This window comes from Centroberyx gerrardi, chromosome 10, assembly GCF_048128805.1.
Source record: "Centroberyx gerrardi isolate f3 chromosome 10, fCenGer3.hap1.cur.20231027, whole genome shotgun sequence".
Classification (NCBI taxonomy): Eukaryota; Metazoa; Chordata; class Actinopteri; order Beryciformes; family Berycidae; genus Centroberyx; species Centroberyx gerrardi.
In genome coordinates this window covers 28774894-28798899 of record NC_136006.1, presented here as the reverse complement: position 1 = coordinate 28798899, position 24006 = coordinate 28774894, and the positions used below count along the sequence as shown (strand labels likewise).

The 24006-nt window shown below is 41.7% G+C and overlaps 1 protein-coding gene across 1 annotated transcript in view; it reads left to right on the top strand.

Annotated features, from left to right (window-relative positions):
* Positions 1-6851: 6851 nt before the first annotated feature.
* LOC139924703 (contactin-associated protein-like 5) overlaps positions 6852-24006 on the top strand; it is a 58430-nt gene continuing 41275 nt past the window's right edge. Inside the window, exons 1-3 of the mRNA XM_071915815.2 lie at positions 6852-6936; positions 16520-16630; positions 19759-19952. Coding sequence (XP_071771916.1) covers positions 6852-6936; positions 16520-16630; positions 19759-19952 — 390 coding nt within the window. The remainder of the gene's footprint in view (positions 6937-16519; positions 16631-19758; positions 19953-24006) is intronic.

Here is a 24006-nt window from a genome sequence, read left to right as displayed (position 1 = left end):
TGCTCTGTTGGAACATCCAATTAATTACCTGCTTTGCAAATACACTGAACTTATTATGTGTGTCTTCTAAACAAAGACGTCACTATTGTTATTGTGAAATGAGCGTTTCAGTATTTTCGTCATTCCTAGTTTAATAAAAGATATGAGATTGTTGACCTTTGGTGTGTACATTTACTGTACAATGAAAACCCAGCCTCCACTCAAAGCAGCAAATTCTCAAACCAATGTGATTCCTCTGTTATGAACACCAGCAGACAGAGTTGATGACAGCAAGAAAGCAGGTGCAAAAGGTGGAAATCATGTCAGTTTGAGTGTAAAATGCAACTCCATGCAACAACTGCATTGCGGCACATGGCATTTTAATGCTGACTCTTCCAATGTCAAATTCCCCTGTTGCTTCAGGAATTCTCTAATGACAATCTGACAATTAAAAGGTCATGACTAAAATTTGAGGGTGCTTTGGTATTTGTAGGAATATGAATGTGCAAGACCCACAGACACACAGTAATGGAGAGCCAGTATTGTGTGGCATGCAAGCCTTTTGCAAACACTTCTTTAGACTGACAAGTGCACACAACTAGCTCTGACACAAACTCTACACAAACAAATCCCACATTCACTATTAATTGACCCACTATTAGACCAAACAACGCACCAATAACCATCCATCATATAAATGAACCAGCCTTGGCTGGTCTTAATTGCAGACATGTCTCATAAACATGTCTGCAATTTCCCATTAAAAAACAAACAAAAACAACAACAAAAAAAAGCCATGATGGAAGACTTTACCATGGACTGGAACTTTAACCAAAGTTTAAGCAAATAAAGTAGAACAGCAGCTTACTAAGCAGTAACATGAGAATAAAATGAGAATTAGCACTTACAAACTTACCAATATTGTTCAAATATTGGTCCATTTTTGTAAAATTACAATGCTAACAAAACACCACCAAGCAAACAAAAACAACTTGTAAACAGTAATACGGAATAGCGACTGATCAATTTGGGGGCACTAACAACAACAAGAAACACAATGGTCAATTTTGAGACACACACACACATGGACGGTTGCAAACATCAACAAATACCCCACCACAACCACACACACACACACACATCATAAGCAACACTGCTAATGAATTAACAGGACACATAATAAAAACCACTAACAACTTTTTATTAGGCTACTTGTTTTCTTGGATAATGCTGGTAGTCTGCTATCACTCAACATAATGTACGCTAAAGTGTTAGCATGAAGCCTACTATCACTCACCATAGTGTATGCTAAAGTGTTAGCATGGAGCCTATTATCACTCACCATAGTGTATATTAAAGTGTTGCGTGGAGCCTACTATCAGTACTAGCAAAGTTGACCAATGGATCAAACTCTCAAAAACAGACATATTTATAGTTTTCCATTTTGGGGAGAGAAGCAGAAAGGTGAATAGAGAGAACACAATAGTTTTGTTCCTTTATTTTTCAAACAGTTTTTCTTGGGGAGAGAACATTGATGCAGCAACAGGGAAAGAAGTAAGCAGCTGAAATTGGGCCACATTCAGCTACAGTGTCTACATTTCTGGCAACTGAATACAGTCATATGAATATCCCCAGCCAAGAGATCAGTACATTTGGGCCTTTGGGTTGCAGTCATCTGTACATTCTGATGGGTTATTATTCTTTTAACTGTAGTTGCATTGAGATCATTCTAGAATTGAGCAATAATTGCAACAAATTGACACATTACAATGCATAACTGCATTTGAGTAATTTTGTATTTCAAGATACAAAGCTTCTTCAAAAGGATTTTTTTTTTTACTCTGAGAGGCTATTTTCTTTTGTCCTTGGGGCCATAGTCCCTTGCAATTTCATATTTACACAATTCCTATCGTTACAGCCAGAGAACTAAGTGAGCAATTTTGTCAGATTAAAAAAGCAGAACGGCAAATTTCTGTTAGTTCTACATACTGTATAGACAGTAAATGTGATTCTAATTAGGAGACCAAGGAAACCATGCCATAAAGCTGACAAAAGTCACTACGGGGTTTTAAAGAATAGAGTGTTTTTTTGCAATTATTTCATATAGGCTTTTATGAAAATGTGTGACATTCTGCTAACTTATTTTTGCATTCACTAGTCAGTAGCCCAAAGAAGACATCAGTAAATTATACCCTTATATTTTCCGTGGACCTGCTTTGACAGAGTCACTGCCATGGATTTCTCGCAGTTTCTCCATGATGGATTCTAGTCGGTGATGATAAGCACTTCCGGATTTCCCATTTGGGCATTTGCCTCGGAGTAAATGAAAAGAGCTATGTGATTCAGATGAAAGCATGAAGGAAATGAATAGGCTTTTCATTGGAAAGAAAAGCTGCGAGAGAGCAATAAAGCAAGGCGGGACTTGAAAAGGCAATGAAACAAGAAACATTATCTTTGGAAACGAGCTCCATAATCCATGCAATTAAAATGAAATGGCTGACAATGACAGTTAGCCTTTTCCGTTGTGCTATTGTAGCACCGCCCGTGTTCAGCTCCTCTCAGCAACACATTCCTTTGATCTCTTTGTGAACCGCTGTGCGTCCAGAGGAGAGCGGCACATTTAGCCACATTTATTTAGGTGACTGGAGCTGTACGCAATTAAAATGTGGGAATTATGTTCGCATGATGTGGACACAAGAACCCACTTAGACAGTAAGATGTCAGGGAAAAAATTGCTTGGCACTGAAGAACTGAATCTAATTTTATGTCACTCTTCCAACGCTGGAATTGCAAGGCTTTTGTCAGCTTGTCAGCTGTGAAATGTTGTTGCTAAGGCTATCTGTGGGAGCAAAGTAACCAAAAAAAGGCCTCTCCTTTTGGGGCTCACAGATCACCTGAATCTGTGACACCTCTCTGATTGCAGCTTTCTCAGGATCTCCTATCTGGCACATAACTCCTGGGTTGAACCGTCCTCAGATGCAGCCACTGTGGAGAATTTAATTTGGGAAACGGAGACACTGCTGAGAGTTTCACTCATATGGATGATGGATGAGCGGGAATTTTCGGATGCAAAGAACTCTCGCATTTAGGGCTGAGCACTTCTGATAATAGTGCCCTTGAGCGATTGTTCCCCTTCACAATCGCAGTGCCCGAGGAACCAGAAAACACAGTTCCATAGCTTCAGGTGGAAGCAAGTTACACTCAAACCTCCTGGTCACGATGCTTCTTATTTGGTGTGAAACTAGTCATGCAAAGAGTAAACGTGAACAGTTTTTTTAAATATTTAACACATTTTCTCTTTTTTAACCTCTGAGCTCTACCTAATTACAAGACACCTTATGACACCGGTGCCTCTCCAAATAGTTTAATTAAGCCGTAAGTGTTACTTTTGGTAGCATCACACCGAGCTCGTTAGGTGATTTTGCCCTTGAGATTTTCCCCTCCAAGACTTTGAGAAAAAATATTCGCTCTTCTCTTTAATAAATAAGCATTGCACCATGACCCGAGCGTTAGTTCAACAGATGAATCTTCTTTCAAACTAACTGATTTGAAATTGTAGCACCCAGTTGTTTTCTCAAGCTCTGGTTTGCTGTATCAAGGCCGGCCCGACGCATAAGCGAACTACGGTAAGCACCTGCTTAGGGCCCCCAAGAGCGCTTGAAATGTTTTTTGTTTTTTTTGTGATAGCCTATATTATATTATGTCAATGGTAATCATACAAAAACGCAGAGCCGGGCGGCCCTATACGCTCACTACGCAAGTTGTGTAGGGCCCCGCCTCCCCTTCGTGTCAAAGCGTGTCAGTGTTTACAACTTCGATGAGAGGATGAAGGAACTATCCTTCTGTTCACGAAAAGAGGAAAAAAAAACACCATGAGAGTGAATTGCGGGAACAGCAATCAGGTGAACTTGTGTTCTCTCCTCTCCAAGTTTGATGTCAGCAAATAACAGTAACGTTAAGTTGATGTGCTAGCTTGCAGTGCATCTCTCTCTAGTCTGTCTGTCTCGCTAACCTAGCTGGGCAGTGCATCTCTTGGTCTGTCTGTGTCTTGCTTGCTTGCCAGCCACTTCCAGGGCTGTTCTGTGACTTTGTGCCTGACAAAAGTGAGAGTGAAACACAACTATTTATTACGTTTGATAAACGGCAACGGTGCAGCTCGGAAAAGATAACCGCGTTGCGCGTGAACATGCGTTCATATGCACGTGCACAAAATTAAACTCGCGCTTTCCAGCAGCAACCTCTGTGGGGACCACAAGCTAATCACACAGCTGTATAGGTTTTATTTTACTATTTTGAGACATAAAGCTGCAGCCATAGCCTATAGGCTTATGTTTACATTGTATAGCCAAAGCTAACTGTATAATATTGTGAGGACTGGACTAATTACCAGGCAGCAGAGCCAAAGCTCAGTGTTATATTTGATTATTTTCTACATTTTATATTTTCTACAATTTCTTATTTATGTTAATGTTAATATTCACTTATCTTAAGATTCTATAGAAAATATTCTATTCAATAAATATTGTTTGTTTATACCTCATTCTGTTCTGTATAGGTCTACTTATTCTTAGACCGACAGATGGAGCAAACTGTTTTAAAGGAGGGAGGGTTGTAGTGGGAGCACTGGGGTGTCAGGTGTGACTGTGTGGTAATGGCAAATGGTTTACATGGCTCACGGGTCAGGTAGGAGGGCCCCTTAGCAGAATTTTGCTTAGGGCCCCAGCAGGTCAGGACTGGCTGTTCATATGCTGTATTATCCATGGACTGCAGGGAGATTCCAAATCTAATCATCGGTGTGTTAGCCTTTTCATATTAGCTCTGGCCTCTTCGCTCAGTTCAAATATTATGGCAATAATGTTACTAAAGCTATTTGAAGAGCTCGGTCCAGAGAAGGAGTATCTACCTGTAATGGGAAAATAATTTGATAACAGGGTCCGTTATGAGAAATCTATAAAATGTGGAGGTTTGTATTATGCAAACATTATTCCCCCGCGACTTGCAAAAGCTAAGTGGTTCTGATGCATCTAATTACAAAGAGTACTGCACTGCAAAAAATATCCATCTCAACAAGTCACTTCATCTAGTATCCTTATTCTTATTTTTCTTCAAATACATACAAAAATATGCCAATAATTGCACTTGTGTGCAATGCCAATCGAACTCTCAAGAGCTTTCTTTAATCAGTGAGATTATTTCAAGATATTGTCTGATTTGAATCAAGAACATTGTCAAAACAGGTGAAACTGCATTGGAAACAAGTGAAATTATCTCACCCCATTGGCTCATTTCTTCCCTTGTTTTTGAGGGAAACACGATTTTAAGACTCCATACGAGACTAAATCACTTGTTAAGATGGATTAAGATGGGCATTTTTGCAGTGCACTGTTGCCAAGGTAATACAAATACATCCAAGCATGAAAATAACAATTCACAAAAAAATAAACCCATATTTAAACCATGTAAAAACAATGGTGAAGGTGAAGGTGTGGTAACAGGGGAACATAATGTTCCCATGGTTCCAAATATTCCACATCACCAGTTGCACCACAACAATTGGGCTAATACAGAATATGTCTATATATATTTTGGTATGTGATTAATACAAAACACCTTTCCTATGCCACAGTAAAGTCCTTAAACCCCTGCATCTAATATAAATAAAACACTGAAACCTGTATATATCCACTATTTTTTTCATGGACAAGTGCAGCAACGACTGGTTACAGACAAGACATTATTATTTGGTCAATGAGATAAATTATTAGACAAGATATGATTATAATATCTGGCTTCCAAATACATTTCTGTCCGTTTCCACCTAACCTTTGCTCTCCAATATAATGACAAAAGCTGCACCATCAAATTTAGACTCGTACCCCTATATAGACGCTCTGTGCCTGTGTTTATTTCAGAAATCATTTGCATTGACGGAGGCAGTGCAGACAGTTGGCTTGGCTGCCTGTGTGTGTATGGGAGTGGGGAGGGGGGGGAGCTGTCCGCCAATGTGGTGCTGAAAAGATCTACAGCCAGAGAGAGAGAGAGAGGGAGAGGAGGAGGGGACAGGGAGGGAGAGGGGGGGTACTATCTGTTCTCATGCCCAGAATATGACAAGATAAGAGAAACTTATAACCACCAAATTTAAAGAAATATAAAATCTTGGCACCCTATCACAAATACAAAAAACGACCAATAGTCCTGAGGTGAGGATGAAGATCAGTATGCCACAATACTCTGCCACTGCAAATTAATCTCTGATTATTCATATGTTGTATATATTTCATTTTGTTTATCTGAATGAATATGCACATATATGAATTGCTGTTGTACACTATGTTCTGTTGATTTTTTTTTAATGTCCCGATGCTTGATTATTGTGTTTTCATTTGTTGCTTATCATTAGTCATTCTCTTGTCCTGCCAATAAAGATTCTGAGAGAGAGAGAGAGAGAGAGAAATATGACAATATAAGGAAAACTCATAACCTTACATTTAAAATATATTCCCTAATTTTTAGCACCCATATCACAAATACAAAAACGAGGAGGGTGAGGATGAAGAAATGTAAATTGTCTTTTCTTGTCAATAAGAAATGGAATTTGAGAGAGAAAGAAGGGGAGAGAGAGAGAGAGCGTGTGTGTGGAGTGTGTGCGTGTGTGTGTGTGTGTGTGTGCGCGCGCTCGGTGTGTGTGATAGGATGCGCCTCGGTGAGGGAGTGTCGACGTGGGAGCGGTTTACTCCTTCACACCACACTCTCTCTCCATCCCCTCCATGCCGGAGACGCAAGGAGGAACCCGCTCTCCTCTTTCCCCGAGATTTATGAACCCGCTGACGCACGGATATACACCGGCAGCGACACATCCCGCCGCCGCTAAGATGGATTTGCGAAAAAAGATGCCGCCGAATATCATTACTCTTTACGCTTTGAGCGTCATCAGCTCGGCATCCGCCGCCAGTCACTGTAAGTAGTAACCTATGGCAAGTTCCCTTCGAGTCCGGTCTGTTCATGGCTGCGTGGAAACAGCAGCTTGCGTGTGTTTTCATCAGATTAAAGTTGCTGATGTATAGATGCGGCGGTGGTTACACTGTGCGTTAACAAGTTCCAGCCCGTGGATTGCATCGTCCTCATTGTCTCTCCTGCAGAAAACAGCATCATCACTATTAGAAATTGATGCTGTTGCCGTTTGAGATCTACTTCAATAAAAATCAACGAGTAAGATGAAGTTAAAAGAGTAAAGAGGGCCTACTCAATCAGTGAGAAGTTGGTGCCATTCGCTTTCATTTAGGATGTGCCGCCATACAGAACAATGAGGGGATTTTTTTCTTTACGCAAAATGCGACGATTAATTTTATTCATTCGAAACTCCTCAATTCAGATCGAATTTGCTCACTCTGGGCCAGATTCTGTGTTTATTTGCATAGGTAGGTGCGCCTCGGGTTATTGAGGCCGTGGTACTAAATTTTGTGTGACATTTCTAGAAATCAATAATTTGTTTTCTCTACAGTTCAAAGAGCGAAACATTCATTACGAATGTCAAAATACCACAATTGCAGCCTGGTGAAGTTTAAAGGTTGAAGTGCTGTAATTTCACAGACACTAGAGGTCGTGTTTCCTCCAACCGAGGTGGAAAATTAAAGGTGCAATCCCCCATTTTTTCAAGGCAGTTATCCATTTCCCTATGGATTTCCTGAAATCAGGGACATGCATTTTACATTTAATGTAGGCCAAAAATGCCTAAAATTGACTGGAGCATTGTGTCATAGTGTTAATTAATTAAATTAACCTGGATGCTACAATATGTTCAATTTCTCTCTTGTTTAGGCTAGTTTATGTTTTATCATTATTTAAATTTTTGGCAAGACATACATTCATAGTGTTTCAACATTTATATAAAAATTATGGGCTTGAAGTAATAATCCATGGCATTTTCATAAGTAAATGTTTTGCTATATTGCTGATTACCCAACACAACAGTGATTCAACTTATATTCAGTTCATGAAAGCTTCAACATTGTCTGTTCTCAACAGCCGGTGTCTGTTAGCTCTTTCCTGGGAAAAATCCTCTGCTGCACAGGAAGTGATGCGTTTTATGTTTCCGGTTTGTTTGGAATAAATAGAAGAAGAACTGGGTAGTTAGCATGAGCAGTGATAGCCACCATGGCTGCACAGACAAAGAAAAGAGAAACTCAAGCTGCATCAACAGAAAATCCAAGGAAAAAGACTCAGTACTGGTCACACTGTTTGATTGACAAGTAGTCTTGCTTAGCCAACTGTATGAATCAACTGGATGAATGGTACAGGCCTTCAAGAATTTTTCTTTCTGGCAGTTTTCCATCATAAACTTGCTAGCATTCTGCTGCTAGATGGACGGCTAGCTTTGTTGTTGTTGTTGTTGTTGCACGTTGTAGTGGGACTTTGAAAGCGGTAACACAGTGCAGAGCTGAAGGGGAGAGAGAGATGATCCAAGCAGCCAACATCTCGACTAATTGACAAGTGATCTCTGGGAAGTGCAGTGCAAGAACACCACCGCAAAGAGCACCAAAGATGGAGACACACCACAGCAATTAGCGCTTAGCATCAAAGATGGAGACAGAATGTAAAAAACACCACAGCAATGAGTGCTTAGGACCAAAGATGGGGACAAAAACAAAGAGTAGAATGCATTTTTTTTTTTAAACGTACAGAGTGAATACCAACATTATGAACATACCAATGGCATTACATCACTTGATCTTTCGGACATCTCTGTTCTCAGGGGATGACCACGACACCAGGCTGTGTTGGGCCATGAGCAGTTTATGCCAGTGATGTAAGCCAATGACTTGAGCTAAACTGACAGCTGCATTACTCATTTATGACGTTCTTGTGGTTCTCAAATGTATCCAGTGATCAGAATTGACATGCTGTGCTGAGATGAAATGGCAAGATGCTCCTGGAGGACAAGCAACTGCTCTCATATTTACCATTGAGAAACAAAAGGAGGGAGCAGAGATCTATCATGGCTGGTTTATGTGGCCCTGTGTCAGGTGACAGAGATAATGGCAGCCACATCCTCTCAGAGGACAATGTCCTCTTGCGCTTCTCTTGCCTTTACAAAGAGACAAGAGGCATTTTTTTTGCTCTTGTCCCTGCTAAGAAACATTCGATACGTCTTTTTGTCAGCGGGCATCCATTCATGCTGTACATTATCAAGTCCTTTTAGTGCCAAATGATTGGCAGCACAGAAGCTATTCACAGCGTATTGGAACTGCAGCGGTTTGGGCCCTCAATATTTCCCTTTATCATATTTTTATTAAGGCCAGAGTGAGGTTGCTTTTAAGCGAATGTTTCCTGCTGGGAGTGGAAGTGTGATTTTTTTGAAGCTTGCCTTTGGCTGGGAACAGCGGGGGCTTTCATTACCGGGGCACTGTCTGATATGACACTCTTCACCAAGGGTCTGTGGGTGGAATATTGCTTCGCTTTCAGTGATTCCCTCACAGCTGGTGGAGCCCGCTGCACCGAGCATCCATCTTTTATAACCTAGAATCTGTCACAGGGAGTGGCGCGGCGTCATACCTACACGTTGTTTTATTTACTAAGAATTTTACGCTTCAAATTAGCTCAGTGAGCAGATACTTCAGGGCAAATTATTTCCTAGCCGAAGCACTCGGCGCATGTTGGAGTAGCACCCGGCAACACATTGGAAATGACAGTGTGCCGCAAGTCGGTGCAGCTGCGAGAGCCGCGCTTCCACTCGCTCGGCTAATTAATGTAAAGTAATCTCTCAAGGAACTCCTACTGTTGTACATATTCATGAAGACCTGATGAATTTATCAAAAGGTAAATGAGGCAGAACACCGCGGTGCGATGGCACCGGCACTTTACCTCCCCACGGTTTAAACATACAGCGCACTTCTCCACCGAGACAAAAGTAATTGGACGGAATATTCGGTCCAGACGTTCCACAGGCAGCGGCTCTCCGCAAACACGGGAACAAACCACGCAGGATACATGTGATCAAAGGCGGAGGCCGCTACTGGGGGATAAAAAGCGTATGATTATGCAATATTAGATGAATTATATCCCCTTACCTCGCAGTAATAGCTGAGGCTGGCAGTGGGAAGGCGGTGGCATTTTGTAGGGCTGGCAGTGGAAAATGAAAAGACAAATGACCAATTTATCTACTTACACTTTCAGCAATGTGGAAACACAATATCACTGTTATCAACTGTTTTGGTTCGAGGCTGCGATGGTGTATATATATGTGAAAGACTAACATTTGTGAAATCTCAAAATTACCTTAATCTTTGGGATTTTTTGCAAATACATTGGACATTCGGTGGACATCTGGGTTTGGAGGAGCTTTTGCTGAAGTGACATGGCCCTGCTGGTGAGGGGGGGGGGGCTGTTATCCATGAAGGGCACCGGCTACTGTGCGGGGACAGCCTCAACCCTGAATAAATAACCGGCACTGGACTCTAACATTCATGTTGATTGCAATTGATTTCCTCTCCGCTTTTTTACCGGCGCCATTTGTACAGATCCCGACATGTTCCCAAAAGACTTCAATTACGGAAGCTTCAGTGAAAGGAGCCAGCGGTCCATCGGTCTTGTGTTGTTGTTGTTTTTTTTTAATGCTGATGTTTTGCTCATCCTCTTTGTCTTTGACTTCTGGGAATGCGTACCTCCTTTTCCCGTCGTGAGGGGAAAGCAATAGGGGACCGAAGGTGTTGATTGCATTAGAGTTATTTGACTGGACAAGCTGTTGCTGGCGCCCAACTATTTGAGTGTTGTGCCGGAATAGGTTTTGCCTGAAGAAAACAGATGGCTTAGGCTTCTTTTTCACTCGGTACAGAAGTGAAGTGGAATAAAGAGCATGCTGAGTTCAAGAACTGCCACAGAGGATTGTGCTTTTATTGGGTTAAAGACAGCTAATGCGGCCTTACAGGGCTCTCTGCATGATTGCTGTCTTACTGTTGCTCTGCGGAGACACCGAGTGAAAATACTTTATAGTTGTTCATTTATCTCTGTCAAAACATTTTGTTTGGTCTCACATCATTTGTGCACTTTTCTTTTCTGTTATTTTGTTCTTTGGCTGCTTGCTTTGCAGACAATATATTAATCTTACATGTGGCACAGCAAAGTTCTTGACTTGCTCTGCTGTCTTCACACTGTAACCTTTCCCACTCATTATTTGGAATGTTGGTGATATATGGATTTATTTCTTCTGCTACTGCACTTACAATAAGTTAGTGTGGATAAGTGTCTGCTAAATGGCTAAAATGTAATGTAGTATATGTCTTTCTATTGTCAGAGGTTTTTGTTCTGAGAACTAAGGGAACAAGAGAGCTTATTACATTGTTGTTCCTGTGCAGGTTCAGTGTGCCGAACAAATTGCTACTTGGTTGTAATGAGTAAAATTACAGAGAAAGAAGAAAACACGATGGATACATGATATAAGGCTATTTAGAGCAATAATTTCTACTCGGCCTCTTGGGAGGGGAAAAAAATCTATTTTGATGAATGTGGCGCCAGTGGAGGCCTTTCCATTTCCAACTGTATTGCTCACACACTAATGCTGCACCCATTCCCGATCTATAGACTGCAATGAATATGCTTCAAATAGCTGTATAGTCCGTAAGTTTCATCCTCTATTTATTTTCGGTGTTACTGGCAAAGGGTTTTAAAGGATTACAAACACCCACTTTCTATTGACCGTGCCAATAAGACAAATGCAATATGCAGCAAGGGATTGCTATAGTGATGAAAAATGGCAAGATACTGTTTTTTGAACATTTAATTTCCAAGAATAAACAACTTGGGGTTTCAACTGAGAAAAAACACCAAGGCCTGAAATTGCACTGGGAAGGCATCCGTCTGTTCTACGGCTCAGACTTGCAATGCAGAATTTCACACATTATATAACAAAATTTAAAAATCAATGTGTGCTTTATTGTATTAATTCTCATGGTGAGAATGGTATAGCAGCACATACTTACATGTCTACTTTGTCTATCAGATATTGATTGTGCTCATCCAAAGGGAACCAGCAATTACTATTCTTAGCGTGTAAATATGCTTGTTTATTGTCTATTAATCTATCGCTATGTCCTGGGCAGGCCTTATTCAACCTGTTGCAGCCACTGTGCATCAGTGATTATCTCTATGTGAGTGACTTGCGTGACATTTCTATGGGCAGAGGAGAGGACAGCTGTATCAGGAGCAGCGTCTGGGGCTGCAGGGACGCTGGAGCTAATCTGTCACTCCGCGCCAACGGACTCCTCCGTCCTCCGGCCTGATATTCGGCAGAGGCTAATCAGCTTCTGACCTCTGGTTTCTTTGCATAGTAACACACAGCGGCGTCTAATGATGGGGTTCACTAGTGGGCTATCTCGCCACCACGGGTAGACTGCGGCCAAAGGAAATCTCATAATCCAGCTGATAATGAACAGAAATCCTGTTTCACAAAATGCATGAATGGAAGTTGAATAATTAATGCTTGGGAGATGAAATGCGAATAATCACTAAAGCTGTCAGTAGCCCAGTACAATATATCCAGCCTGTAAACAAGTTAGGTCCCCCCTAAGGTTGTGTGCAGGACCGGGAGTCTCTGGGCTCCGTTTTTCCATCTTGTTGGAAATGAAGTGCTACAGTAACCGGCCTGTGTTTCTCAATCACTTGTATTGACGCGCGCTTCCTCGAATTCAGCCTGTGTCTGGGGCTAATTGTCAACCGATACCTTGGTTCTACTCGAGGCATCGCTGAGCAGAAATCGCCGGGGCCCCAAAGTCTATTAATCCATGCTAGGTATCGTATGAGCTTTATCGATACCACCCGGAGGTCTGGAGCCGCCCTGATACCGAATGCTATCATTACACCCTTTGATATTATTGACATTTTGGTCTATGTTGACTGAAGGGCTGCTAACTTCTACACCCTCCGACAGACTCCCTATATGCGCTGGTGGGGATATCACATGTTTAAAGGAGATTTTTGACGCCCCATAGCACAAAATAACCATAATGATAGTGGTGGATGATAGTGTTATTGATCAATACCAATAGCTGAACAATTACTCCATGTGCTGAGATTTCTGTCTTTCAAAACTCACTTTCAGGCCTGTACTCCCAAATTCCCAACACTTTGGACATTCCCAAGCACAGCACATTTCATTCTGAAGCCAAAAAACAAATGACAAAGCAGTATTATTATTGCAGAATTTAGCATGGTCATATATTGCCTCTTCACTTGAGGTTTCTGTTGGATCTCTGCTCTAATTAGCGAGCCTGTTGATGTTGCAATTCCTCGTTGCTGATAGAGCTCGATAAAAGTCATAGATTACTTAACACCTCTTTAGGCTAGGTAGGCACGCTGCACTCTGACTGTGCAATTGGAATATTAATCACATCGGTCTGATCCACTCTCTAACAGCGCAGAGAGGATGGGACCGGTTCGAGAAACCAATCACTGCAGGGCGTTCTATGCGTAGGAACCCCTATGCATTTGCATTTTCCATCTCCCAATTTTTATTTTTTTTTGCGTGTTTCCAGGGAGTCAATATCAGAGAGAAAACTAAGCCTTCATCCTCATATCTAGTGAGCCTTGTTTATTTGATTTAGGCTTAGCAAACAGCTCTCCATCTCAAACGCTCGCCACCTAGTCATCTTCAGGTGCGCCGGGGCCCTGCAACAAGAGCTAAAAATACCCTGCCCACATGTGCTACAAAAGGCAGTTTGTTGGGATAATTGAGTTTGATTTCTTTGTGGAGCAGCGTTTGTTTTGCGCGCTCCAATTAACGCAGGCTTGCTAATGAGCAGAGCAGCACATTGGAAAAGGGGTATTTATGGCTGAAAGTCAAAAATACCATTGTCAAACTAATGTATAGCTGACAATGATGACTGGTTGTGAAAAAAAAACAAAAAAACATGTGACTTTGCTGTTAGTTTCAAGGAGAATAATTTACCAATGATTTCACATGACATTTCAAATTAACGGCGAAGCCCCACATATGGATTTATTTTTTTCACTACAGCTAAAACCATATTTCTGCTTCACTTTCCAGACACTGCATGTCCTTACAATTAAAGTTCCTTTGCATGAAGTTAGTTACGGATCGTCATTTCACATGACAAAGACGTTCTTCATGGCGCTCGTTATTAATTGATGTACATCTTATAGGCCAAAGAGGTGAGCGAGTGCTCACACTCTGAATCTAAATGTGTTTGCAGTCATCCATCTTCCTATGCATCAGTGCATGATCGCTCTCCTTGGGGAACGGAGGAGGGGAGTGGTGGTGTCTATTATTTTTATCCCAAACAGAATCAGTGATAACCTCTGGTGGTGTAATACCAGCCCAGGGGTGTCAAGATGACTCTATTGTGCATTCACACTCGCTGTAGCGCTACAATATGTACAGGGAAATGTTATCTTAGTGCTCCTGAATCTCTGATGTCTGCAGTTGAAAGTGTTTGCTCTTGCGCTAGCTTCTAAACAATTGATGTGTTTATGATTTTAAGCGAGCGAAGAGGCAGAATGCAAGTGTTTACGCGCGGGTCATAATTGCGCGTATGAGCGCGCGTTTATGTCGCCGTGTGCACGCGCGCGTCTGGTTTTCGCAGGCGCACGCGTGACTATAAGATTTAAGCCCCCTGCACTTTGCATAGAGAGTGCGCCGTAGCACGATCGCATTCATAGCTTCAGAGGATTTTCAATTATCCCACAGGCCAAGGAGGCACCGAGCACGGCGGCGCAGCTTTGCAGGCAAATCATTCTCCATCCATAAGTCTTCCTGATTGACAGCCCGGCATTTGGCTCACCACCAAGTCCGTAGATGGAGGCTGTAAACAACAACACGGTTTATAAGATGCACATTTTGCACATGGAGAAATTGTCTTTGCATTCACACAGCCTGAGAGTTATGGCCCACATGCCACTTTGAGAACATGTCTTGTGTCATAAAAATGTTATTGGTTTGTTTTCCCTTTCCAGGCTGTCAAGGTCTCATTTGTCGTATTGGTGTAAACCTCAAATGGAATGGCGAAGCAATTGACCAGGCTTCTGAGGTAGTTTACAGAGGTGAAAGACTGCGACCTGACATTTATAGCGATGCTGTAGTTGCGACCGGTTTGGGGAACAGGCAAACACATCAAAGGTGTTGGTTCAAACCAGAGACGTTTGTCAGATCTTCGGCCAGTGAGGCGTCATCATGCAAGAGACGAGCGATAGATACATAGAGATAGAAAGGAAGATTGGAAGAGTGAGAGTCGTCCTTTCGGGATTAAAATGCCAAGTAGGATCTCGCTGACTTTCGACAGCTTAAGAGTCTTGTGCTTGCTTAATAATAACAGCTCCAGTAATGGCACGGTAAGATGCCGCGCCAGTGTTTTTCGCCTTTCCCCCGATGAACATCTGCAACTACATGCAGCTTAGCCATAATTTGGGCCTTGGAAAAAACAGCTTGATCCACTTTAGTTACACTTCAAATCAGCATTAGAAAAATCTCTTGGCAAGTGATCTGAGAGCAGTCAAATCGGGTCAGATGAAATTCGGTGGGACGCCCAGAAAGCCCCGTGCGCGGTACAGTAAACGAGCTTATGCTGTCAGTTCTAACGTGCTGTTGTCTACCAGATGAATGGCCAATTGCCACTGCAGATGTGCTCAGAATAAGTCACACTCAAAGTGGAACGGCATCCAAAACAAAATGCCTTTTTGCGCTGAGAGGAGTGAATCGCACGCTGATGGAGAGAGCACGGGGATAATTGTAATCAAGCCGGTGCCAGTTTTCATTATGTCCTCAGATGCGGGCTCTAATGCAGATCTGCGCTCGTCGTAGGGAGGGAGGCTCCGCCCCGACTCGCTGCTCTTATTGTGCCTGGCAGGGCCGGATCAGGGGAAGATGAGACGGACAGGCTTAGATCACTGGCCTCTTAATCTCCTCCTGTGTGTTGGAAGTGCTCTAATCTCCCAAGGAACACACGCACACACGCACACACACACAGCACTCTAGGTTCCACTGTCCTTTTTTTAAGGGTCACTGCTTGAGTTAATGGACTGTTGGAGAGATTTGAGGTGCGGATAAGCGAGGCAGCCAAGTTATTTTCGCAATTCTTGCTTTAAAACTCTATAGTGTGAAGATCCCACCACTGGCAAGATTTATTTTCAAGCAAAGCATTTAACTACTGAAGGGTGCTTTTTCTATTTATTTCTCTTTCAGCAGAGTAAATCCATGTATGGCAAGCAGTGGAACCCCATCGGAGCCTTCCAGGAATCTTTCTCAGATCAGTGAAGTGCTTAATGTTTCAAATTATGAAACACATATACACAGATATAGCCCAATATGCAGGTGAAATAAATGATGTCACAACAAAATGAAACAAAACAGCAGTGGTTTGCAATTAACAATTTTCACAACATGGGATATTTCCTTTCTTGCATGTCTAACTAGAGTTCTGATGTATTTTATGTATTTTCAAGCCAGTTTCATTGAAATTGCCGCTGTGAGCTCATCATTTTGTTTTCATTATTACTGACTCTGAATTCTCTGTTTTCTATTTTCTTCGCATAGATAACTGCAACGGTCCTCTGGTGTCCATGTTACCCCAAGCCTCCTTTCAGAGCTCCTCACAGTCTTCAATCAGTAACGCTCCTTACAACGCCAAGCTTAACAGAAGAGATGGTAAGTTCCTCCATTCAGTATTCAGTATTTTTTAGGGATGGGACGATATGCTTATCTCACAATACGATTCGATACGCGATATGAGGTTCACAATTCAATACAAGCACGAAATAAAAGTTCAGTGACAACAAAGTCTGCCTTTTTTTCTGAGACACAAATGTTTCTATCAATGGCATTGGCTTGCTAGAATGTAAACAAAATGTCATTACAAAGTGCAAATAATATAATTTGGATGGAGAGCTTGTGAAATTGTGATGGTCAAGTGTCTTATTTGTGATTACTACAGCAGAATAAAATGGAGCTAATATCACAACTCATTTTTCTGCCCCATGATATGTATTGTCACATTTTTGTATTGCAATATATTGAATTCCAACATATCGTCCCATCCCTATAAAAACACACCACTCACCACTAATAGTAGCTGGCTACTATTACTATCAATCCCTCCTCATGCCTGTTACAATTCCAGAAAAGTTTTTTTGTTTCATTCATCATGACAGGCTAACAAAATATCAAAATATCTTGTCAGTCCTGGTTCACTGACAATCTGCAAAATGGATGGGAATCTATGAACAGGGGATGAATGTGTATCTGACTGGCGTGTTTTTCTCATCTGTATTATTTATATCTGTGTCTATTTCCAAGACAATGGTTTGTTTATATTTGCAAGGAAGCAGATGGTGCAAAAACAAAACGATTCCCACATGCTGTGATATTCACTTTTAATGCAGCCGTTTCATTGAAATCACAATTTTTCATCAGGGAAACGACAGTTAGTAGGCTAGAAAAGAAATTAAAGGGGCAATCCAAAGTGGAAAATGCAAAGCAGGAAAATGGAGGAAGGAATGCTAGAATGGAAAAATACGACAACGGAAAACAGTTGTGTTGCGATACAACATTCCCGTGGCACTTGAACTGCAAAGTTTTTCATGAAATAATAACATCCTGAAGACAAATATGGCAGATGGAACATTATGTGAGCAGTACAGGGGAGATTAGTTTAATGTGAGGAGATGGAGCTGAGAAAATGGTCCGGAATGACCTCAGGCTATTATTAGCCCGAAGCGAGCGCAGCCTCCGCTATGTGTGCCTCTAACAAACAGTATAACCCTTTTCCTTGGGGGGTTGGGGGGGCGCTGCTTTGATATTCTGCACTCATCTGCTCCCATGGTGTTGTTTCCCAGCCCACAGCGGCTGAGTAATGAACCTTTCTGCTGAAGTAATGTGTGGGGTCTCCACCTAACTGTACACTACACAGTCACATCACATGTTTACATTAGCGTTTTCATGTAGTCCGTGCCCCTCGCTTGTTCAGCACTGCATTTAGCATATCAAATACACCTGTGCATTTGAAGTATGTGCTAGCGTAAGAAACTATTTTTGTTGCTGTTTATATACCTGACAGCATGTTTTTTTTTTCACCAAACGATGGTTCGATATTCCACAAATAACCTCCCCACCCCTGTATCCTTCTAACACGCTTGCTATAGATAGTAGGGTGGCGAAGCTGTAGAATCTGATACAAGCACCAAATTTGGCACAAAGGTAGCTCTCCATGGTAGAAAAAGATTCAAATATGGAGCCATCGTAAATATGGCCCCTGAGGGATCTTTTGACCGTTTCCTGTTCTCAAATTGTTCGAGTCAGATGTAAGAGTAGCCAGATCATGTCAAGATATTAGATATTAGATACACCCACCGACCTCGCATCCCATGCCCTATTACCTCTTTTTTTTTCTTCCCCTTTTTTTTAAACAGTGGAATCTTTTACAAGTCTCATAAAACTCACTCAACTTTGTACATTTATTTTCTGTTTCCTCATGTTCAGATACTATGGTTAGCTAGCTAACAAGCTAACATTATCTAAACCCAAAATTGACCAGACGTATCAGTGGTGAAATGGTCCATTCCCACTCAAAAACAGCACCGAACTGAACCACGGTCAGATGGTGTGTTACGTCCACAGACTGTGAAAAATAACAGACACAGTGACTTGTATATGACGTCACCTCGTTTATTTCTAATGGGGTGTGCTCAGTGGCGAAGCACGGCTAGAATTCGCTCGCTCCCTGGTTGCCATTTTGCCCATAGAGTCTGCACGCTATAAATGCTAGCAGCTGTAACTATGCTAACAACCAGGGGGGAAAAGCGTTGACGTAGTTAGAAACACGAGCACGCATAACATTCTGAAGGCCTTCCAGTCCGTACTTCCTTCTACCAATTATCTTCCAACATTTTGCGTTTTTTAATATTTTCTTTTCTACTTTTGTTAGCTACTGTGTGACAGACTGCTGGACTTTGCTAGCTGTACAGCTAAGTGAGTTATAAGTTAGAAATGCACTAGCAGTTACAGGCTTTGAAAATTGAGAACTACATCAAATTGAGAATTACCCTTTAATTCACCAGATTGGATTTATCTCACCTTTGGTGTCTTTTATTTTCGCTATGAACACAGCAGTTAAATAATAGCTGGACACTGGCTCGAACAACTGGAGGACAGGTGCTACCTGAAATGAGCATAGGATCCATGGAAGATGAGGCGCCATTCTCACTATTAAGAAGCCATCTTTATTTATTGAAATTGTGATGAAGGTTCTTGCATTTTTAATAATAAAGATGGCTTTTTAATGGAGAGATTATCTTGCCTTATAGCTGGGCACTAAAAGACATTTTGTGGGGATTGAATATTCATATAAATGCATTTACAGGTAGATTAATAAAGGTTTACATGATAGAATACAGTACCTTTTTTTTTTTTTTTTACCAAAGTTAGAGTTCTGTGATAAATACATTTTGTTCACATAGGCAAGTCAATGTCACGATTTTGATTTGCTCATATAAGAGATTATTTTTTATTTATTACCTCTCCCCCGCTGCTGACCACTGAATATCCACACTTTTACTTTGCCTCCCTGGTTACGTCACCTCAAAGCCTTTTATACACAAACAGCAGCAGAGCAAAGACTATTCCTGTGCAGGCATCATGTGCAGGAATTCAACAATTCCTGCAAACTGAGCCCACTGGCAGAGGGGACAGCAAGACTGAGCATAAACCACAACAATCCACCGCTCATCGACAGAATGCTAAACGGATCCCCTTGTCCTGTGTGTCTCCGCTCTCCCAAGGAGCAGGAGGCTGGTCTCCCCTGGTCACAGACCGAGAGCCCTGGCTCCAGCTGGACCTCAGGGACAGGATGGAGGTGACGGCGGTGGCCACACAGGGGCGCTACGACAGCTCCGACTGGGTCAGCAGTTACCTGTTGCTCTACAGCGACACGGGCCGGGCCTGGAAACAGTACAGACAGGAGGATGGAGTAGGGGTGAGTCTTTGCATGGAGGTTTTATTTGATTTTTTTTTCTTTTGTACATAGCAGGAATTTGACTTTTTCTATTTTTTTGCCATAGAAGCTATGGTCACCTCTGGTGTCGGGTCAATGACAGAAATGTTCTCAATTCTTTTTTGGGCATTGATCACCATGGGCCAAACATCATGTATGACGCTTTCTTGCAGGTTGTCCTCACATACGGTAACATGTGTCGATCTCATTCTGAGTGAGATATTCCCTGGCGTGAGATTTACCAAGTGTGTGGTGTATATACATTATTCTAAGTGCATTTTTTTTCATCTCCCATGTGATGTTTTTAGCCCAGCCTGTGCATAATTGAGTCAACGTCTAAAAAAAAAAAGAGCCCATTTTGCCGCCTGATCTTGGCATTTGCATCAATTCTTTATGACCTATTGTGTTCGCCCCAGTTATGTCAAACGCTGTTACTGAAGTGTTTAAATTGGTTGAAAAAAAAAAAAAAATGTAACAATAATCACAGTGGAAACATTAAAGGGGAATTGGTTAAGCTTCACATTTGTGGGGTTGTCTGCTAATCAGTGCTATTAACAGAGTGTGAATTGGCATGTCACAGCTGTGTCGTGGTCTTTCTTTCATTGTATTGAAATTAAAAGAACATGGCGATGTGAGGGTGAGCAGCGCGTCCACTACTGTGCACTGTTCTGAATTATTGATCTTCCTCCACAGATCTGTGAAAATGTATTATTTACAGTACACTGGCATGTAAAATTTAGGGATGAAATCAAACAGAACAAACAATATGTCAAAGTTAATTTAAGACATTTTTATTTTGAGACATTTTCAAGTCTTGACTACTGACTAACAGTAGTCAAGACAGTAATCTGAATTGTGTTATTATCATCGCCTGCAACAAGTGCTGCATCGATTATTTAAAGATGTGTAAAATAATGTTTGTATTTATATTACAATCTACATGCTGTTTTCCCTTCAAACATTTTGAACTAGCCCAACTAATTATTGCTTTTTAACTATTTTAAACAGTAACAGATCATAGTCCTGTCACTCCCCAAAGGACTGCAGACGGAAATAAAGCTACTATACAGGGAACAGACTAGACGAGGGGGAAGGAAAGAGTTTCTCTCACTCTGTTTGTATTCAAGATCAACTCTTAACTGTCCCTAACATGACCTGGGGCCTTTTGCACTTGGTGTCTGACTCATGAGAGAGAGACAGAGAGACTTTGCAATTCTTTCAAATCTTAACATTCGTATTGCAGCCAACCAGGGGCATATCATGTCATACTACTCAAAATAAGCAGCATCAGTCCTCTGAAAACTGACAAGCTGGAAACCAGACATGTCTTGTTTTGTTGTTGGTTTCTATTAGACGAGACCTCGTTGGGTTCTTCTCTTGGTGATATGCGACGGCAGACCTGGATCTGAGGATGTTGTGGGATGAGTGGCAGCTAATTAACGAGGCATCTCTAATGAAACCCACTCCAAAGGTGGCTAACCACAGCTTTAACCCGGGCCTTTGGGTGATATTAATTGACGTCCGTCTGGCATTTTAACAAGTGAAGTTCAAAGGTAATGGCTTGCTGCCGGTACCTGGACTGAGGGGGCTAATGAGAGAGCAGCAGCTGCTGATATGACTGCTAACTCTCAGCCACCCTCCTCCTGCCAGATTAGGTTTAGCATTATGTTGTATAACTCCATAGAAAAAAACATAAAAATACAGGAGGTGGAAGTAAAATAATTAATGTTTTACCCAGTGATAGCCGCATTAAACACACACACATGCATATGCCTGTAATCTCTTCTCCCGTGCAAACACCAACACATTTGCCTCTAGAGTTTCTCTCTCTGTCTCACTGTTTCTCTCTCTCTCTCTCAAGAATTCACTTGCCTGTTTTATCTGTGCCCTGTCCCTGACCCGGGCCACAGCGGCAGCATCATTATCTATTCCTGCAAATCTTCCTCGATGCTTGTCTGTGGGAGTGTTATAAGCAAAGCTGCAAAAAGGCACAATGGGAATTGCGGAGAACGTGTGAAACAACAGGATGGCACTCCTCTACAAGCTGGTAATGACCTAATTAGCCAAAGTCAGGGAGAAAAAGACATGAAAATGACTTCTGTCTGCGGAAGACTAGCTTTGAGGTGATGAAATGTGGACTTTGTTTGAGCAATGTAGTATGCAATCCAAAGAACAATTGCATTGGCTTATTTGTATGCCCTTTCTTCTATATGAGAAAACAAGTTTTTAGAGGAAGTAGAAGCAAAGACATTTTATGCTTGATCATACATTAAAGGTAACTCACTATCACTAACTGGTTCCACGCTATTTCCCTGTGCAGTATCTGCAATCTACACCACGGTATAAACAAATTAGCTAAATACTCATAGCAAATGTGCGTGGTGGGCAAGTTGAAAATAGTTCCTGGTGGGGGGTCCAGATTACCATCATCGCCCTTGAAGAGGCGTGTGTAAAGAGCGCTTATTTATACAGCTACGAATGGAGGTGGAAGGATTTTTTTCCCCTCCTCAGGATCGTTTAAACATTCATTTTCATGCTTGTTAGTTGTTCAGGTATGTTAGATGGGAATACCCATGCGATTTGTAACGAGGAGGAAAGCTCGTTTGCGAGAGTGCTAATTGGTCTTTTACTGAGCGCATATTTGCTGCTCCAAATTTCTTTGATTACCAGAATAGAAATACCCGTGTATTGATTGCCTTTTTAACTTCATAAATGAAAATTGGAGCTGCGGAAGGTGGAATTTGCTGGAAACAGAATTTGCTCGATTTGATTTCTCCAAACTAGGGATGGGACGATATATCGAAATTCAATATATCGCGATACAAAAATGTGACGATACGTATCGTGGGGAAGAAAAATGAATCGTGATATTAGCTCCATTTTATTCTGCTGTAGTAATCACAAATGAGACGCTTGACCATCACAGTTTCACAAGCTCTCCATCCAAATTATATTATTGTCACTTTGTGATGACATTTTTAAATTGTTGTTTACATTCTAGCAAGCCAATGGCATCGCTAGAAAGATTTGTGGCTCAGAAATAAACAGAATTCTGCACAGTCAGACTTTGTTGTCATTGAACTTTTATTTATTACATCTTATCGTGGTTGTATCAAATCGTGAACCTCATATCACGTATCGAATCATATCGTGAGATTAGCATATCATCCCATCCCTACTCTAAATTTATGAGCCTAATTGCAATGAGACTTTGCTGACTTTGTTTAAGATCATTTGTTAAACAGTGGTATCCTTACTGTAAGACTGTTTTGATTCTGGTCGTGTTACTTCATGTGTTGCTGACTGACTGGCACTCGGGGAATTGATGCGAGGGTAATTGGGATGTTTTGATTCAGCCTTGCCGAGGTCATGGTGGAGCTGGATTCACCCCTGCCTTCTCTGCAGCATGTCTTTCCCTTCAGTTGATTAGCTGCTCAATGAGCCTTTGAATGACATTACAGCATATAGGATCCTCACTGTTATCATCACTGTATCTGTATATTTCTCCATACTGAATTGATTATGGATCGGATTAACGCATGTGCCGCTGCTTACCGTACGTAACACCGACATACAGGAAAAGTGATACGAGGGAGCTCATCACAGGAGAGGAAGAGTAAAGAGTCTTAATGAACGGGGAGGGAGGCGGCTCAACAGTCGATACAGGAATAGAAATAATGAAGTCACTGTGGGGTTAGGACTGTTTATGTGGACAATGACTAACCTCAGCCCTCCGGCCCTCTGGGAGCTCTTCTGCACCCTCAGGCCTCTATCCGGAGACTCTGCTTCATCTCCGCGCCGTAATTGGGAGGATGTATCGTTGCGAGCCTTTTCCAAAGCGGAAAAAAAGAAACGTCATGGTTCAAGGTGTGCTCGCCACGGTTTCCGATGTATGAATAAAAACAGTCTGTAGGGGTATTACACATGACTGGTAATGACTCACGCCGACAAGTGCCCTTTCTGTTGCTATGTTGGCTAATGAATCATTAGAATGACTGTACTGCAGCTTTCATCAGTGGTTGTTTGTTTTATCAAA